Consider the following 20,178-nt stretch of genomic DNA (forward strand, 5'->3'; position numbering starts at 1 on the left):
TACCTGCATCTGTCAGTGTCAGTGTCATTTAGACTCGGTACATTTCAGGTAGCAGTTTTTATAGTTTTATTAGTTCATATTATCGTGTACGTAAACGCTTGTTTAATTTATAAATACGTGGGATAATCAATAGCTTTAACTTACCGTAGGTTACTGTTTAATTCGTTAATAATATTCACTACCTAGCCCATAGCATTTTACTGTAGGACACTCTCTCATTCTTTAGTATTCACTAGATAGTCTCTAGCAGGAAAATAAGCATCAGATCTAGCTTCTATCATACATTTTTATTATTTTTCACTGTTGAGTGTCCTTTGTGCCAGCTAGAGTGTAGCTGTAAACCTTGTGTGGCAGTTAGTTACCTTAAGTTTCTTATAGTAAATAAGTTATTAGCTAGATGGATAGGGACTGTGTCTTTTGTGTGAGGATGCAGAAGGAATTGGCCACAGTCCAAACGCAGCTGGTAGCTTTGTTGGCCACAGTCAACAAGCTCCAGAGTGCCACCTTAAGGTGCGGTGGGGATGGGGTGCCTGGGGCAGCCTCTGCTGTACTAGGTGTGCAGGGCGGGGGGGATGTCACAGCTCTCTGTCACTGAGCCGACCTCAGGTGCGGACTGTGTCGAGGTATCGAGCTTCCAGGCGAAGGCTGCATGGAGGACGCAGGCGCCTTCCAAATCCCAAGCACTTTGCTAATAGATTCAGTGTGCTATCTGATGCTGGGGGGGGGGGGGGGGGGGGGGGAGGGGGAGACGCTGAGCTGGCTCAGAATGCACCTTCTGTCAGGATAGTGGCCGCTCCTTCAGCAAGGTCCGGACAGGCACGAGGGGTAGGGGTTTGTTAGTTATTGGGAGCTCCAATGTCAGGCGGGTCATGGAGCCCCTCAGGAACATAGCGGCTAGGACGGGGAAGACGTCCAACGTTCACTCGGTGTGCTTGCTGGGGCGCCTTGTCTGGGATGTGGAAGAGGCTCCTCCAGCGGATATGGAGAGTGCGGGGAGTAGCCTGTTGCAGATTGTTGCACATGTCGGCACCAACGATGCCTGTCGTTGGGGTTCCGAGGAGATCCTTGGGTCCTTTCGACGGATGTCTCCATTGGCGAAGGCGCCCTCCATCTCTCGAGGAGTGGAAGCCAAGCTGACGATCTGCAGCATCATACCCAGGGTGGACTGGTGTCCTCTGGTTTGGAGTCGAGTGGAGAATCTAAACCAGAGGCTACGTCGACTCTGTGACGAAAATGGTTGTACATTCCTCGACCTACGCTATAAAGTGGGAGGTTGTAGGACGCCCCTCGATAGTTCAGGGGTGCACTACACACCGGAAGCAACTACATGGGTAGCACGGTACTTGTGGCGTGCACATGTAGGGTTTTTAGTTTAGATTCCTCCCCACGGGAAACAAACCCTTGGCCTGAAAAATTACCAATTCATGACACCGATGTGGGTGTGCCAACTGTAAAAATTGTTAGTTAACCTAAACAGCTCATTCCAAAGAATTTAAATATGCTAAATCTCAGGTTAGTAAATTGTCGAAGTGTCTGTAGCTACTCTCCGAAATAAACAGTAGCAATGCCAACATTGTATTAGGTACCGAAAGCTGGTTGAAACCAGACATAAATAGCAGTGAAATTTTGAACTCGGATTGGATAATGTTTAGGAAGGATAGGACTGATGCTATGGGAGGAGGTGTGTTCATTGCAGTTAAAAGCTGTTTAAACGCAGTTGAGATCGATACTGGGTCGCACTGTGAATTAGGATGATTTTATAGACCACCAGCATCCGCAACAAACGTCGCAGAACGTTTCAGGGTAAGTCTTGAGTACATAGGAAATAAATATCCGAATTATCTATTAGTTATAGGTGGAGACTTTAATTTGGCATCCATTGACTGGGAAAATTACACGTTTATCACAGGGAACAGAAGCAAAAACTCGTGTAAAGTTATTCTAGGAGCGTTCTCAACATACAAACTTGAGCAGTTGGTTGGAAAACCAACTCGAGGGGGAACGTATTAGATATCTTGACGACAAACAGACCTGATCTTTTTGACGAAGTTAATCTAGAAGAAGGTATTAGCGACCATAATGTCGTTAAGGCTTCTATGTCAGTGGAAGTTAAAAAAAAAAATCATAGAAACGTGCGTAGAGTTTTCTTGTTTTGGAAAGCAAATAAATTTGTCATTAATGAATAACTTCATAGTCAGCTCCAAGCATTCACCGCGGGACACACAGATATTGAGCATCTTTGGTTGGAATTTAAAGGTATTTTCCACCAAGTGCTAGAGAAGTATTTTCGAACAAACACAAGGATGGCTGACATAGTGGTTAGAGTATCTGGAATTGTAAAACAGTTAAGATCCTTAGACGCCAGGAAGGCATCTGGTCCTGACGGTATCCCCGTATGATTATATGTTGACTGTGCTACAAATATAGCACCATTCTTATCCATTATCTGTCAGAGATCATTGGAACAGCGCAAAGTTCCACGGGACTGGAAGAAGACCCAGGTCATAGCAGTTTATAAAAGGTGTAGAAAATCGGATGCACTTAATTACCGCCCAATTTCACTGACATCGATTTGTTGTAGAATCATCGAACGTATTTTGTGTTCAGACATAATGACCTCTCTAGGGTCTAAGAAGCTCATCTGTACGGTTTTAGGAAACAGCAGTCATGCGAGGCACAGATGGCCCTCTTTGTGTATGATATACAACAGATTCTAGATACCGGCTCCCAGGTTGATGCCATATTTCTCGACTTTCGAAAGGCGTTCCGCACTGTAACTTGCTCTAAAAAGTGCACGCTTACGGTATATCCGATGACATTTACGGTTGGATAGAAAGTTTTCTAACAGACAGAGAGCAGTTCGAGCGAGGTGGCGCAGTGGTTAGACACTGGACTCGCATTCGGGAGGACGACGGTTCAATCCCGCGTCCGGCCATCCTGATTTGGGTTTTCCGTGATTTCCCTAAATCACTCCAGGCAAATGCCGGGATGGTTCCTCTGAAAGGGCACGGCCGACGTCCTTCCCCATCCTTCGCTAATCCGATGAGACCGATGACCACGCTGTCTGGTCTCCTTCCCCAAACAACCAACCAACCAACCAACCAGCAGTATGTCGTCCTGAATGGGGTGACTTCAACAGAAACAACTGTAACTTCAGGTGTACCCCAGGGCAGCGTAATGGGTCCGCTGCTTTTTTCGATTTGGTTGATGTTAATGACAGCGGCATCAGACTGATTACCGATGATGCTTTAGTCTACAGGAAAGAAGTATCACAAGGAAGTTGTAAACAAACCAATGAGGATTTGCAGAAAATAAATGCGTGGTGTAATGACTGGCAGTTATCTCTCCATATTAAAAGTGTAACCTACTGGGTATAACAAGGCGAAAATTCCCATTAATATACGAGTACAAAATAAATGCCCAGTCTTTGAAGCGGTGACATCCGTCAAGTATCTGGTGTGAGTGTTCGAAATGATCTCAAATGGAATGATCAGCTAACACAAGTAACGGTCAAGGTGAACTCTAGATTGCGGTTTATTGGTAGAATCCTGAAGCGATGCAGTCCTTCAACAAAGGAAATTACTTACAATACGTTAGTTTATCCAGTCTTAGAGTATTGTTCAACTGAATGGGACCCTTACCAGTTGGGTCTCGTTCAAGAGCTTGAGAAGGTCGAAAGAAGAGCAGCAAGATTAGTGACTGGTACATTTAGCTATCGCGAGAGCGTCACAAATCTCATAGGAAGTTTGAAGTGGGATTCATTTGCAGATAGCCGGCGCGTTAAACGGAAGGGGCTGCTCACTAAATTCCGGAATCCGATCTTCGCCGAGGATGTAAAGCATATATTATTACCACCAATTTTCAAGTCGCGCAATGATGACCACTAAAAGATAAGAGAAATTAGAGCTCGTACTGAGGCGTTCAGACAGTCGTTTTTTCTTCGAGCGATACGTGAGTGGAACCGGGGGGGAGTGGAATATGACTTTGGCGTGAATTGTGCCCTCCACCACACACCGCTTGGTGGTCAGCGGAGTATATATGTAGTTGTAGACGTAGAAACAGTATAACATATTTATCATCTCTGGGTACTTGGAGTATGACTCTGGGAAACTCTGATATTCGACTGGAATGCTGAGGACTTTGCGTAATTACCGTGCGATACATCCACAAACATATAAACTACCCTAGAATTAGAAATTATAACTTTTTGAAATTTCTCAAACTGGCTTTATCTCTCAAAAAGGCGTGCAAATTTGTTTATATCTAGGACATGTTTATGTCACTGCATCGTTAGACGAACATCTGTGATATGGGCTGCCAAACGCTGAAGGGCCGGATTGGCTTCACAATGATTCATTCTTTGATTATCTGTAACAGTTTCGATAATCGACACAACATCTATAATTTTTCCAGACTCATTTATAAAGTTACCAGCAAAGTCGAAAGCACGTCAGCATATTGATATCTGCAATGGATCAGAGTGGAGGAAAGCACTCTACAATTATTTTCTCAGTTAATAACCTCAGCCACACATTTTACACCCAAATGCAGTTAATGACGTAAGCCGCTTTACTTACAGATGCAATGTCAAATCCAAGAAAATTACTGAAATACGTTGGTGATTCTGTGAAGAGCGTGTCGAATCCCCAGTTCTGTGTTATAGTGGCAACTATGAGAGCGAATACGGGTAGTGATGTGAAAATCGATACCCACGGCGTTGGAAACTTCTGTAAACAACATACGTAAAACCGTCTCAGTAAGAACATCTACAACAAAAATACGTTTTTTTTAGGAAACAACTTGTATCTTACCTTTTGTTCACGTGAGACATCCTTGCAAGATTCTTCAATATAAGTAAGTTCCGCTCCAGATATGTGCTTGTGTTCAGATGGGGTATTCCATCCAAACCAGAATAAGATCACTCCCCAAAGGATGGAAAGTCCACCAAAGAAATAGAAGATAAATGGCCACCCAACGGCGCTCTCAGCTAATGCTCCTGATGTCATCATTGCTATTACTGTGCCCAGCTGATCGCCTACAGTAACATTGAGAAAACAATGTCGTTATAGCTTCATTTTTAAAGAGGAAAGCCGATCGTTTCTCAAAGTTCCATGAACAAAACTAAATAAATTAAACAGATTAATATTTATTCAAATAATGATGCCGTTGTAACCAAGTGGTTGCAAAGTTATATTATTTTCAACCACAAACAATCCTATTGGCAGAACATCAGCAACTGAGCATTATAGCAGAGGTTGAAAATACCACTTCAGTTGCAGATTACTTTATTTTCACACGACCGTTCTGGGACTGTTACCCATATAAGTCCATCCTCAGGTGTCGTACTGGAAACAGCGATTCAATTGTGAACAGCCGGGCTAGTGGCCCCGTGTTCTTCTCTCTGTCAATAGATGCGAGCACTTTTGCCACTCTGGTTTACCAATTTGCCTCCTCGTTCGCATCCGCCACTTCCTGTTCTGCGCTCATAGGCAGCACACCGCGGCTGGTACTCGCAGGGCTCGGGGACCTCAGCACAGCGTAAGTATCGTGATGTCATTTGTATACGAGGGTATTTCGGAAAGTAAAGATACACCGTACGCCAGAGGAACAGAAGAGTTTTGCCGAGCAAGTTGGCAACACTGGTGTTAACCTTGAACCGTTAGCTATCTTCTCACGGTCGTTCGGCAGTTGAACGTTGCTTCTGTTTGGAGTAGGTCGTGTTTAAAATGGCTGCGCCGATTCAGAATCCCGCCAAATGCGAAGTGCTCTCCGTCATACGTTTTCTTCATGCAAACAGTCAGCGACCAGCGAATATTCACAAAGAAATTGTTTCTGTTTATGGGAACATTATGAATCGACGAAATGTAACGAAATGGTGTCGTCATTTCTCTGAAGGTAGGACCGATGTTTATGACGAACGAAGAACAGGTCGGCCATCTGTGATCTCTGATGCCCTTCTTCGGTGAACATAGGAAGCAATTCGTGCGAATAGACGTCTCACATTGAAAGAATTGCATCAGATCATACTGGACGTGTCAATGACAACTCTTTATGACGTTGTGACTGTCAAGTTAGGGTACAGGAAATTGTGTGCGCCCTGGGTTCCAAAACTGTTAACGGAAGAACACAAAAAGAAAAAGATGGGCTTTGCACTCGACTTCCTCACAAACTGTGCTGAAGCAGGTGATGAGTTCCTTGATCACATTGTGACAGGTGACGAGATGTGGGTTTACCACCATACACCTGAATCCAAGCAACAATCAATCCAATGGCGCCATTCGAATTCACCAAAAGCCAACAAATGCAAAACGTCGACTTCAGCAAAGAAAATCATGGCTTCTGTTTTTCGGGACAGACAAGCATTCTTCTGTCGGAATTTATGCCTCCTCGAACGACAATTAATGCTGCTCCATATTGCCAGACTTTGAAACGTCTTCGAAGGGCAATTCAAAACAAACGCAGGGAATTGCTGACAAGTGGAGTCCGCTTGCTTCATGACAATGCTCGGCCTCACACTGCACTTGTAACCAAAGCGCAACTTAAACAATTCAAATGGAATGTATTGGACCATCCGTCATACAGCCCAGACCAAGCGCCCACCGTCTTCCATATCTTCCGTTGCCTGAGGTCACATCTTGGTGGAAAATCATTCCACGATGATGAAGAGATCAAAGATGAAGTTGAAATGTGGTTCCGACAACAGGCGGCAACCTTCTATGACTGTGGGATACAAAAGCTTGTGCACCGACTTAACAAATGTTTGGATAACGGGGATGATTATGTCGAGAGATAACAAATAATCCAGTTAATAAGATGTTACTGACATTTTCTAAATAAATGTTCTATTTAAGGACTGCAAGCCATTGTGCCTTTACTTTTCGAAATGCCCTCATATATTTCCTACCCAGTGTGTCTGGTGCCACTTGCCCATTGACATAGGTTTCATAGCACCTAACCTGACGGCGGTTTCGAAATATTTTTTAAAAGTTTTGAAAACTTTTTAGAAAAAAATTGATTTTTCTTTTTTATGTGTGTTGCGGCGTGTGAAAATTATCTCCCGTTTTTTGCCACTTCCGGTACGTTTCTTGAGGATGGGCTTATAACGGTCCGAAACTGGTCGTGTGAAAATAAAGTAACTGGTATTGTCAACCTCTGCTATCTTCATCCAGTTTTGATTCTCAACAGTTTCTTATTCGCAAAGCATACCATGCTTCCCAAGATTAAGAATACAATGCTTGAGACATTCAAGAAAATATAACTCTATAATTTTGCAACTGCATAATAGTGGAATGTTTCTCAAAGTTTTCTCTGAACTAATAAGAGGTTTCTCAGAACTATCCATACATCTTTCAGTTGCATTGAAACTATATACACATAAAGCCATTACAAGCAAACTAGAAGGCTGTACTGAACATAAGTCACCTGAGTAAACAGCAGTTCCCAAAACAGCATTTTCTTTGGGTGGGATCCATTTTGCCAGCAAGGAATGTGTGCATGGGAATACGAAACCCTAAAATAGCAAGGAAACTTATGGTAATCCAAAATTTAGGAAAGAAAACGAGGCAGCGGTACTGTCATTACCAGAGATGAAACGGATAGCTGTTTGACTGGATACCAAATGTCCAGATAGCTGAATGGCTGGCTACTCATCGGTCCGATATACGGCTGAACATTTCCACAGAGCATGTCGTAAAGAGTAGTGTGAGCGAGCTCACAGAGGTCAGGAGCGGACGATCGGGCAGATTCCGCTGAATCTGGGCATCATCATTCATGAGTGAAGCGAAAGATTGACACATTGATTGTGTGACTTAACTATTCGATTTCTTGCGAAATGTGACCTATTTAACTTCTCGTTGTTGTTGTTGTGGTCTTCAGTCCTGAGACTGGTTTGATGCAGCTCTCCATGCTACTCTATCCTGTGCAAGCTTCTTCATCTCCCAGTACCTACTGCAACCTACATCCTTCTGAATCTGCTTAGTGTATTCATCTCTTGGTCTCCCTCTACGATTTTTACCCTCCACGGTGCCCTCCAATGCTAAATTTGTGATCCCTTGATGCCTCAAAACATGTCCTACCAACCGATCCCTTCTTTTAGTCAAGTTGTGCCACAAACTTCTCTTCTCCCCAATCTTATTCAATACCTCCTCATTAGTTACGTGATCTACCCACCTTATCTTCAGCATTCTTCTATAGCACCACATTTCGAAAGCTTCTATTCTTTTCTTGTCCAAACTAGTTATCGTCCATGTTTCACTTCCATACATGGCTACACTGCATACAAATACTTTCAGAAACGACTTCCGGATACTTAAATCTATACTTGATGTTAACAAATTTCTCTTCTTGAGAAACGCTTTCCTTACCATTGCCAGTCTACATTTTATATCCTCTCTACTTTGACCATCATCAGTTATTTTATTCCCTAAATAGCAAAACTCCTTTACTACTTTAAGTGTCTCATTTCCTAATCTAATTCCCTCAGCATCACCCGACTTAATTTGACTACACTCCATTATCCTCGTTTTGCTTTTGTTGATGTTCATCTTATATCCTCCTTTCAAGACACTGTCCATTCCGTTCAACTGCTCTTCCAAGTCCTTTGCTCTCTCTGACAGAATTACAATGTCATCGCCGAATCTCAAAGTTTTTACTTCTTGTCCATGAATTTTAATACCTACCCCGAATTTTTCTTTTTTTGCTTTACATCAGGGAGAGGCTACAACCCTGTCTCACTCCTTTCCCAACCACTGCTTCCCTTTCATGTCCCTCGACTCTTATAACTGCCATCTGGTTTCTGTACAAATTGTAAATAGCCTTTCGCTCCATGTATTTTACCCCTGCCACCTTCAGAATTTGAAAGAGAGTATTCCAGTTAACATTGTCAAAAGATTTCTCTAAGTCTATAAATGCTAGAAACGTAGGTTTGCCTTTTCTTAATCTTTCTTCTAAGATAAGTCGTAAGGTCAGGATTGCCTCACGTGTTCCAACATTTCTACGGAACCCAAACTGATCTTCCCCGAGGTCGGCTTCTAACAGTTTTTCCATTCGTCTATAAAGAATTCGCGTTAGTATTTTGCAGCTGTGACTTATTAAACTGATAGTTCGGTAATTTTCACGTCTGTCAACACCTGCTTTCTTTGGGATTGGAATTATTATATTCTTCTTGAAGTCTGAGGGTATTTCGCCTGTCTCATACATCGTGCTCACCAGATGGTAGTTTTTTGTTAGACCTGGCTCTCCTAAGGCCATCAGTAGTTCTAATGGAATGTTGTCTACTCCCGGGGCCTTGTTTCGACTCAGGTCTTTCAGTGCTCTGTCAAACTCTTCACGCAGTAACTTATCTCCCATTTCGTCTTCATCTACATCCTCTTCCATTTCCATAATATTGTCCTCAAGTACATCGCCCTTGTATAAACCCTCTATATACTCCTTCCACCTTTCTGCCTTCCCTTCTTTGCTTAGAACTGGGTTGCCATCTGAGCTCTTGATATTCATACAAGTGGTTCTCTTCTCTCCAAAGGTCTCTTTAATTTTCCTGTAGGCCGTATCTATCTTACCCCTAGTGAGACAAGCCTCTACATCCTTACATTTGTCCTCTAGCCATCCCTGCTTAGCCATTTTGCACTTCCTGTCGATGTCATTTTTGAGACGTTTGTATTCCTTTTTGCCTGCTTCATTTACTTCATTTTTGTATTTTCTCCTTTCATCAATTAAATTCAATATTTCTTCTGTTACCCAAGGATTTCTATTAGCCCTCGTCTTTTTACCTACTTGATCGTCTGCTGCCTTCACTACTTCATCCCTCAGAGCTACCCATTGTTCTTCTACTGTATTTCTTTCCCCCATTCCTGTCAATTGTTCCCTTATGCTCTCCCTGAAACTCTGTACAACCTCTGGTTTAGTCAGTTTGTCCAGGTCCCATCTCCTTAATTCCCACCTTTTTGCAGTTTCTTCAGTTTCAATCTGCAGTTCATAACCATTAGATTGTGGTCACAATCCACATCTGCCCCAGGAAATGTCTTACAATTTAAAACCTCGTTATTTGATGTTATATCTGAAAATAATTTGTTCATTTGCAAATGAAATTACAAAAAGTATCATCAGTAAATATGAGATCTCTGTAGTTTTTGATATAAACAGTGGCAATAAAAAGTTTAATTGTTTGTTGTTGGGCGAAATTGAAATTTTTCATAGTGTGGAACTAAAAACAGCTGATATGTACCAATACCCTAGTTTGTTTTCTATTCTTTTGTTTTGATTTGTTTTATTACACTGATCAACAAGATGTTTGTCCATAAATATGATTACTGATACCATTGAGTAGTTACCCATTTATCGAATATTTATTTAAACTTGTTTGAGATACATTGATGATTTTGCAAAATGTAGTTATAATAAGCCATTTAAACTAATAGAAGATATCTAGTGTACCTTAACCCTAATGACATATTTCTTCTCTGATTAGTACTTCAACTATGAAAACACATTTGACAACGAAACATCAAAATAAATCTCAGGCTATTAATGAAGTTATAGGCGCCCGTGGAGCTCCATCATCTTCAGCTGCCCCCAAGACAAATCCGTCTTCAACACAGAAAAAATAAAGTTGAATAGCGAATTGCTTTGGGGCATACACGACGTATGAGGGAAAATTTTTATTATTTAATAGCAGATTTGACTGCACTAGACAATGAGCCATTATCTATCAGAAACGACTGGACTTACAACAGTCCTAGAACAAGTTTTACAACTCAGCTGGAACACGGAGCTCTTGCAGTGAGATCTTATCATAGTTGTCATGATGATGAAAATATAGCAAAGAAGCTTACATAACGCCATTGTGCTGGGTATAGTGGGAAGAAACTCATTTTTAAATTGTGATGCAAAAAAAGACAACAGAGTTGCAACTAAAATGGGTGTTTATTTAGTCGGTGACTGGATCTCAAACCAACCAAGGTTTGCCAAATAAAATGTGTAAATAGCAGTGACCGAGGTGTGTACATAAACTTATAATCCCAAATAACGTTAGTTAAAGTTAACATTTGTTAACGAACGTTATTTGCGACCATAAGCATATCTGCTCACTTTCTTTACTTCCTTTTTGATGGACATTTTACTAGGAAAACATTGGTTGATTTGAGAACGCCGCATCCCGAAACCGGTCACCGACTTAATAAACATCCCTCTGGTTGCAACTCTGGCTGTCTCCTTTTGCATCACAAAGAGACTTAATTCCGTCGCAGTTTGCAGGGATATTTTCCAAAGCAAACGCATTTACTCATTAATGACACAGGCGCTAACATGGAGAAAGCTGTTCCTGAGATTGAGTATAATTCATCTAGATGTTCCATTTGCTGCAGATGATTATAACTGAGCCATTCAAGGTCCAGGTTGAAGTAGAAGGAATAATCGCTTCTGGTATATGTCTCATACACGCTTCAATGATTCGAGCTTAGCTCACAAAAAAAAGTCCAGAAGGAACTAAATTTACCAAAGCATCATTTGGTGCAACTTATCAGCATGAGACAGATTTCCACCTTTTATATGGTACAACGCTTCTGGAAACAAAAACCGGCAATGTCTGCATGTGGCTGTTCATGATAAGCTTAGCAATTTGATGTCACATCAGTGGTGTTTGATGGAGAAGTGGGTAAAGCTTTTGAAGTCCTTCAAGAAATTGAGAAAATAAGTTCTCGTCTCTCCTGCATATCCAAAGTAAAATTACATGTTGTGGTATAAAATAAGTATTAAGATAAGGTAGAAACAGCAGAAAGGGCCTCTGAGTTACAACAGGGCCTTATTGGAAGCTGGATTAGAAAGTCGTTTCAGCTTCTTAAATGAAGATCCAAATTACTCGACTGCCAACTTTTTAGACCCAAGATTCGACACAGATTGTTTGGAGATTGTTGAGACTGAAAGAACTCAACAGAAGATCTCATAGGAATTTTGCGAATAATTTTCCACCTGTAGCAGGTCGTCTCGAATGCCAGCTGAAAAACTCACGACACGTTTTGGGGATTGCTTTCACGAGTTGGTAAATAAAAATAATAATAGTCAGTGTGATGTGCAAGAAACAAGCATGATTACAAGTGGTATTAGGTATTACTTGAAAACAGCCGAATCATTTGCAGCTCGACTCAATGCCAAAATCTCATGGAGCTTCCATAATTTATCTTTGAGTATCTAGAAACACTATCAGTATCATTAATAGTATGAATACTAATTTATTCTTTTGTTAAATTAATTTGTTTCTCAATGTTTTATGTCAAGTAATTCCAATTTTTGGTGTTAAGTATCTTATATATGAATTAAATAAAGTTGATTTTGTGACTTTTCCATAATTTATTGAAAATCTAGTATCCTCCAGATTTTGGCCTACTATCTGGACCCAGTCAGATAGTAAACTGTGTCAGATAGGGCTGATAATGGCTAGCTGTAGCATATCCGTTTCATCTCTTGTCATTGTCATTGACCCTAAAGATAATGATTCCTCCTTCTTGTAGTACTAATATAAATAATTATCTATCACATAAAATGATTTACTGTGAAATGCTCACACTGTATCACACAAACTTTAAGTCCTACATCTTTGAATTAGGTCATCAACAAAAGTTGCATTTTGATTTGGTAGTAGGCCTACATACGAATTAAATGTTTAAATGAATGGAGGTAGCTTTCATGTAATATAAATATTATTATGTAAAGAATCATACAATATAATATAATTATTAAGGAATAATGTATGAATGTTTTTAATTTTTATTAATTATTGGACAAAGAAGTTGAGGTAATGACATTGAATTTCAACTGACATTTAATTTTTTCTAACAACACAAGTTTCAGAATTCTTGCAGATGCACCAACAAATTGAAATTTATATGAATAATTTTAAGAAGTGTAATGTATGGGATTTTTCTAATTTTTTCTCACATTTGATTTTACTGTGGACCAGTAAAACTGTATGAATGTTCTACAGATTTTTGGTAAGTAACTGAATGAAGTCCAAATGATCAGATATCTTTGATCTCATTTTCCTAACAATCTCTTTCTGTCACATCCGCTCTTTCTACTCAATTGCAGTAAATTTATGATTTCTTATGTAACTAAAAGAAGAAGTATATATGACGGTAGTATCTGTTCCCGAAAGAACAGTTACCGTCGATGACCATGCAGCTTTGCTAGAAATGAAATGATAATTAAATAGACACCCTAGCTGCAAGCAGGCGTTGATACACTTCATTGGGGACATGTTGAAAATGTGTGCCCCGACCGGCACTCGAACCCGGGATCTCCTGCTTACATGGCAGACGCTCTATCCATCTGAGCCACCGCGGGCACAGAGGAGAGTGCGTCAGCAGGGACTTATCCCTTGCACGCTCCCCGTGAGATTCACATTCCAAACATGTCCACAACACTACATTCGTAGTGCGCCTAATAGATGTTTGCCCATCGTACGGGACTTGGTAGATTAATCTGCCATGAGTAATGAGTAATGTAGTGTTGTGGACATGTTGGGAATGTGGATATCACGGGGAGCGTGCAAGAGATAAGTCCCTGCAGACGCACTATCCTCTGTGCCCGCGGTGGCTCAGATGGATAGAGCGTCTGCCATGTAAGCAGGAGATCCCGGGTTCGAGTGCCGGTCGGGGCACACATTTTCAACATGTCCCCAATGAAGTGTATCAACGCCTGCTTGCAGCTAGGGTGTCTATTTAATTATCATTTCATAAAAGAAAAAGGTTAGTTTGTAACTGAAGATAACTTAGGATACAAATTTGCAATGGTATGTTCTATTAATTGTGTTACTTTTAGAAAGAGGTTTGTAAGAACTGCAGAAAGTTTGACACATGAACATAAAATTAATCACGTTACTCTAAATAATGATGATGTTTCTTTATCTTTAGTTGGATGTGTAGATGATACCTTTGTTGAATTTGGTAATACCAGAATTGTTGTGAACATTTGAATGAAGACATTTTGCATTTTGGGTTGAGCATATCTGTGTGAATAAAAACCAACTGCTGCGTGTATGAAAGAGCATCACTTGAAAACAACTCGAGCGATGTGGCTGATATTTTTGTTGTGTTCATAATTGTTGGGACAAGGTTTGTATGAAAGAAAATTTGTGGAAAATCCAATGGAAAAGTCGGAAATTGGGATGGTCCTTTTGTATGAAAGTCCTTGTGAAAGAAAAGTGACGGTCGATTTGACAGTTCTGCTGTCACATGATTTCATAAATAAAAAAATAAAAAAAATATTTTGATGTCACTTCTTGGTAATCTGGTGTTCTGGAAACATTTCGTTTCAGTCTGTGTTTTATTCCTCTGGAAAAAGTGCCCCCAGTGAGGCGTTGAAATATCGATTGTCGCCCACACAGGAGAATCAATTACGTGATTGTCGACTCAGTGAGACAGACGAACAGCGTAGACAGTGCTTGGAGGCAGACCGTATACGAATCTCTCGAGCGCGATCCATTATGACTCCTGAACAAAGTATACAGTCGAGTTTGACTCCCTCAGTTAGAGCTTACACACTAAGTAATTTTGTAAGTATACAAAACAGACGGCCAAACGTGACAGTTCGAATTGAGCCTTTGGCGTTCAGGTACGATCCAACAGTCGATAACACGTAGAGGTACTGGTGAACTGCGTAACAATGTTTGTCAACATTGCAATTCTTTGAGACTTCAGAATGAGCCACCAAGATTATGTTGTACGATCGGAAAGCTCAAATTACCGGAATTGACACGGCCACCAGAGCCACTGGCGTCATTGCTCTCTGGCCAAGAACCTCCATCGAAGAATGAGTTACAGAATATACACTGATCGGCCGAAACATTACGACCATCTACCTAGTAGCCAGTACGTCCATCTTTGACACGGGTAACAGCGGTGCAGCAGAAGGGCTTGGAAGCAGTGAGGCCTTGGTAAGTCGCTGGATGGAGCTGGCATCACATTTGCACCTAAAAATCACTTAATTTTAATAAATTTCGGGAAGTGGGGCGATGAACTCTGACGCCACATACAGTCACATCGCCGAAGTATTCGATCGGGGTCGGATCTGGGGAGCTGAGGGGGTCGGGGCGAGAGGGGGTGGGGGATGGGCATCACGCTCCTTGTCTTGTGACATGACGCATTATCCTGTTGAAAAATTCCACTGCTGCGGGAAACATGATCGTCATGAAGGGGCGTACGTGGTCTTTAACAATGTGCGATACTCCTTGGCCGACATGGTGGCTCCCATGAGCTCCACTGGACCCTTAGATGACCACATGATTGTTCCCCAGAGCATAATGGAGTCTCCACCTGCTTTTCTCCGTCCCACAGTACAGATGTCAAGGAGCTGTTCCCCCGGAAGATGACGTATTTGCGCATTCCCATCACCATGATGAAGAAGGTATCGGGATACATCAGTTCATGTAATACACTGCCACTGTGCCAACGTCCAGTGCTGATAGACAAATCGCCATTTCAGTCGCAGTTGCCGATGTCGTGGTGTTATTATTGGCACAAGCCTTGACGTCTGATGTTAGTTCCGCAACAGTTAGCCTACTGTGTTGTTTTACCAGTCTGCCCAGCCTAGGACGTCCGACATAAGTAATGAGGGGCGGTCGCCCAACCCCACGACCCATGGATGTGGTTTCGCCACTTGTTGAATACACTCACCACAGCACTCCTCGAACACCGGCAATTCCTGCAGTTTCCGAAATGTTTGTGCCGAGACTCCGGGCGAACACAATCTGCCCTCGGTCAAACTGCCCATTCCACACATGGACAGCACGCTTACTGATACTACATGCATTGGGCGCGTGTAAACAATGAAATACTCGTAATAAGCAACCAGTTGCTCATAAAAAAATTAATTTATTGACTGGTTTCGGGCACTTACTGCCCTTCTCCAAAAGGTTATGGCTTCTGAAGAAGGGCACTAATTGCCCGAAATCAGTAAAGAAATTAAGTTTCTTATATGCAACTGGTTGCTTATTATTTTTTTATATACGAGTATAGTTGCTGAAGACGGAAAAATACTAAATCTTGCGTGTGTCTGACTAGCAGTCATTCCTCGCCAGGTGATGCTTCTATCGCCTGGAAGGGTTTATATCAATAGTACGTAGGTTTTCATTAAGTTCTGGCTGATCAGAGTACAAAAGTACAACAGTTCAATCCAAATCACATCATCTCGGGTGAATATTATCGAAGAATGAGGTTTTACCCGAATTTTAAGGGAAGTTCTTTTTCGACTGAATTACAGTTCAAGTACACAGACAGATCACAGAAACATCAACGATTCACAAAGTTTCACCGAGGCTCATAAATTAATAATTTCTCTTCATACTAACAGATGCAAGAACAAATTCATCATCGTGCAGGAGCATTATTGCCGTCAGTGAATGCCGATCAAATTTTCCTGAGATTCATTTCCTCAGAAATCCTTATGATGAAATCAGTCAGGATTGTTCCATCAGCCTTACGGTAAAGCGAAGCATTATTACGCAATTACAACTCTTACATGAACACAATAAATTGGTCAAATTGTTCAATGCTGGACTAGAAAGGTTTCCTTTGGATGATCACAAAATAGTGATCAGACCTTGAAGAGAATTTGGTGTCTCACGACATATTGGTTCAACGACATGATGGTGATAACCTTCAGCGTATCTGCAAAATCCATTGTTCGTATGATTCATTACAATACCCACCGATATTTTGCCGAGGAGAGGATGGATATTATTTTTTGGTTAAGATGGTGAATCCATGATTCATCCACTAACTAGTACATAGCAATGATATTACTCATGTTTAAATTCGATACCCAACAAAAATTCATTATTCGCTTACAGTTAAAAAAGCAAACAAAAAGGTCACCTGTATGATTTTTTACGCCCACGTTTGATGATTCGTGGAAACGAAAACAAGCATATGAAGGTTTATTTCAATAGTGGTACATGTCCATTTTTGTTCATTTTGAGATACAGAGTCCTAAAGTTAAATGAACTCTGAAAAATCTGCAGTTGAGATACCAGAAATATTCAAGCATATGGCTTCTTGCTAGAGATGAACTTTTCTTTCTGTTTGTTTGGATCATTAATTTCAGAAGTATTATAGGCAGAATAGTGTGGGTAATGGACTAGTACCACTATTGAAATAAGCCCTTCATATATTGAAATGCCGCAGATTGTTTCATCGGTTTACCGTTGATGTGTGTGTCAAAATCGAAAGGGGGCGTCTGACATATAAAGTTTAAATAAGCAAAAATTGCGTACCGAAGAATATATTCATCCCCTTGGTATCATGAATGGAGTTGGAAATGCAAGCAATGCTGGCCGACTTACCATATTGTCAGCGACGTGTGTTAGAAGCGCCAATACAGTCGACCACATTTATTCATCATTTTCACTTGCGACGCAAAATGGATCGAAATCACGCAGCTGCTACTACCTAGTCACTCATCTAGGGATCGCCACGATATTACACCACCAGTATTCAAACAGAAACGCAAGGGCCATTGGATTTCATTACGAAACACTATTATGTCTTCGGACACGTGTGATATTGGACGTAATTTATGGTGTGTCAGAGAATAGGACTGCACTTATTCTCCTGTGGTTGGTCGAGAAAATAGGAACGGATGAACTAGGCGCCATCATTTGAGCAGAAATTTCTGATCCCCAAAAGGGATCCAGAGTTGTACGAGGTAGTGACTACGAATACTATTCATGGACAGTGTGGCGATGACAACTGGGATTCAACGTGCTTGATCGAAAACAAATGCCCCAAATGTCACCCACGTGCTTTATTGGTTGTCACGATCACAGGCAGTGGCGGTTACCCCCTGTACCGTAGTGGCTACGTGGAGGATAACAGCATAACTATAATGCCCAAAGTCAGAAATAAGGACGTTGTAGTTGGCAGTAGCTGGATTGTTCCGTATTTGTCGCTGCTTTCCAAAACACTCAAAGCACACTGCTATGTTCAGTATTGCAATTCTAAGTTCATCAAATACGTTTGAAACCACGTCAAATAAAGAAGCGACATGGTTGTATTTGGTATAGCAGCTCCTGACGCCAACGATGAAGTTTCACAATTTCAGATGGGTACATATGGCACAGCAATGAGGCTTGGAGAATCTATTCATTCTCCATACGTGATCTTCATCCTGCTATGGGCCATTTAGGTGTGCACCTGGACAATGGACAACGAGTTTATTTCACGTCAGCAAAGAGAGCTGAACGACCATTAGCGACAGCGCTGATAAGCTTCTACACGACATGCGCAAGTGATCCATTTGCAAGAACACTGCTTTACTCGGAGACGCCGCGATATTTCACATGGAACGCATCACCAAGAAAATTCCAACGTCGGAAACACGAAGCACTTTACTGGATACGTCAATGTATATTCAACCGATGCCTTGGGGCGCATTTACTCGATTCATTCGAGCAATGCCGAATGTTTTTATATGCGTTTATTATTGGTTAATATTCGCGAACCGAGTCAATTTGGAATTTTAAGAACTGTCAATGGTGAGTTGTGCGCAATATATCGACAAGTCTGTCAATGTTTGCATTTGCTCGAAAATGAGATTCATTTGGGTAACACATCCGCTGATGCTGTTATTTCGTCTTCTGCGCATCAAATTCGATCACTTTTTGCCGTCATCATTCAACGTCTTTTTCATCGAACTCACTTCATTTGTGGAACAAATACAAAGACAATATGGCCGAAGACATACTGCGTCGAGTGCGTACGACAATACCGAATCACGGAGTTGAATTGTACGCGGAGACGCACAACGAGGCGTCGACTTCTATGACGCCTCTGTGGCCGAGCGGTTCTAGCCACTTCAGTTTGGAACCGCGCGACCGCTACGGTCGCAAGTTCGAATCCTGCCTCGGGCACGGATGTATGTGATGTCCTTATGTTAGTTAGGTTTAAGTACTTCTAAGTTCTAGGGGACTGATGGCCACAGATGTTAAGTCCCATAGTGCTCAGAGCCATGTGAACCAGTTGTGCCGGCAAGATATTGAACGAATTAGGAATACCAGCATTGATTCGACCCAAGCACGATGCATTCAACTGAAAATATTAACGAAACAGCAATACGATGGAGATGCTTTGAGTCAGTCAGTGTAACGATGATCATGATTTATGGCGGAGGGCGCTCAACTGCTAGGTCATCAGCGCCCTTGTATTAATGTTATACTGAAGAAGTTTATCATAATCTATGGAAGGTGATCAATAAACTGGAAAACTACGTTCGATCCCAGCACAGGAAACGTAAAGCAACACCAGGAACGTGAGGTTCGGAAAAGCAGTAATAAGACCTCAGCGAGACATAGCGGGATAACTAAATGAAATCATGGAGAAAATACCTCTAAAGATGCTGTCAACAAAGGGACAAATAAGCGTGGCTGGGTGACGACTTAGAAATAATACGTGACACATTAGGATTGCACACCAAGTATTTTGGGAAGAATTCCGAACAGGTAATTCTCATGATGCTAAATGTAAATAAATAATGTACTGTCTTACTTATACAGCAGTAAAAAAAAAATCATCTTTGTAATTAATGTAACAGTATTCGCCCTAAAGCTCACAAAATCAATGTCTCTCTGTAGTAGTGTAAAAGGCGTTTCAGTTCCATAAGTGAATTTATGATCTTTTTCCAAACATGGGACATCTTCATGATGTTACGATATATCACAGCATCTTTGTCACTCTTATGTTTGTAAGCACTTTGTATTGTATCAAAACACGTGGTGTGTGACAAATCTAATGTGTTTAGCGAGAAAAATTTACGTATGCGACGATAAGAATGCAGTGGGCATGTATTCACATCTGTTGGACGAATATGATGAAAACCACTCGAAACGGACATTTCACATAAGTCACATCCAATGAAAATCAGTAACGCGATCATCTGTGTGGCGTGCTTATAATTATGTATTATTGATATATTAGAACAATTAATCTGTAAAAAACGTTGTAATGAAAGCATGAAAACCGTCTGAAGATGAATCACAACGATTCGAAACCGGTAACAGTACCCTTCGAATAAAGGAACTGAAAATAAATTTGTGGCTGGTTGCTGTCTCAACACCATCAACATTTGTCAAGAAATTTCTTTATTAAATAAAAAAAAACTTCGAGCCCAGAATGATTAAGTCTTCGTTCAAAC

At 41.2% G+C, this 20,178-nt stretch overlaps 1 protein-coding gene across 1 annotated transcript in view; it reads right to left on the minus strand.

Moving 5' to 3' along the window:
* The window catches only part of LOC124596845 (putative inorganic phosphate cotransporter), a 56,924-nt gene that overhangs the window by 25,590 nt on the left and 11,156 nt on the right, over window positions 1-20,178 (minus strand). Inside the window, exons 3-5 of the mRNA XM_047135899.1 lie at window positions 7,423-7,510; window positions 4,812-5,035; window positions 4,578-4,727 (exon numbers count right to left, since the gene is read on the minus strand). Coding sequence (XP_046991855.1) covers window positions 4,578-4,727; window positions 4,812-5,035; window positions 7,423-7,510 — 462 coding nt within the window. The remainder of the gene's footprint in view (window positions 1-4,577; window positions 4,728-4,811; window positions 5,036-7,422; window positions 7,511-20,178) is intronic.

This window comes from Schistocerca americana, chromosome 1, assembly GCF_021461395.2.
Source record: "Schistocerca americana isolate TAMUIC-IGC-003095 chromosome 1, iqSchAmer2.1, whole genome shotgun sequence".
Classification (NCBI taxonomy): domain Eukaryota; kingdom Metazoa; phylum Arthropoda; class Insecta; order Orthoptera; family Acrididae; genus Schistocerca; species Schistocerca americana.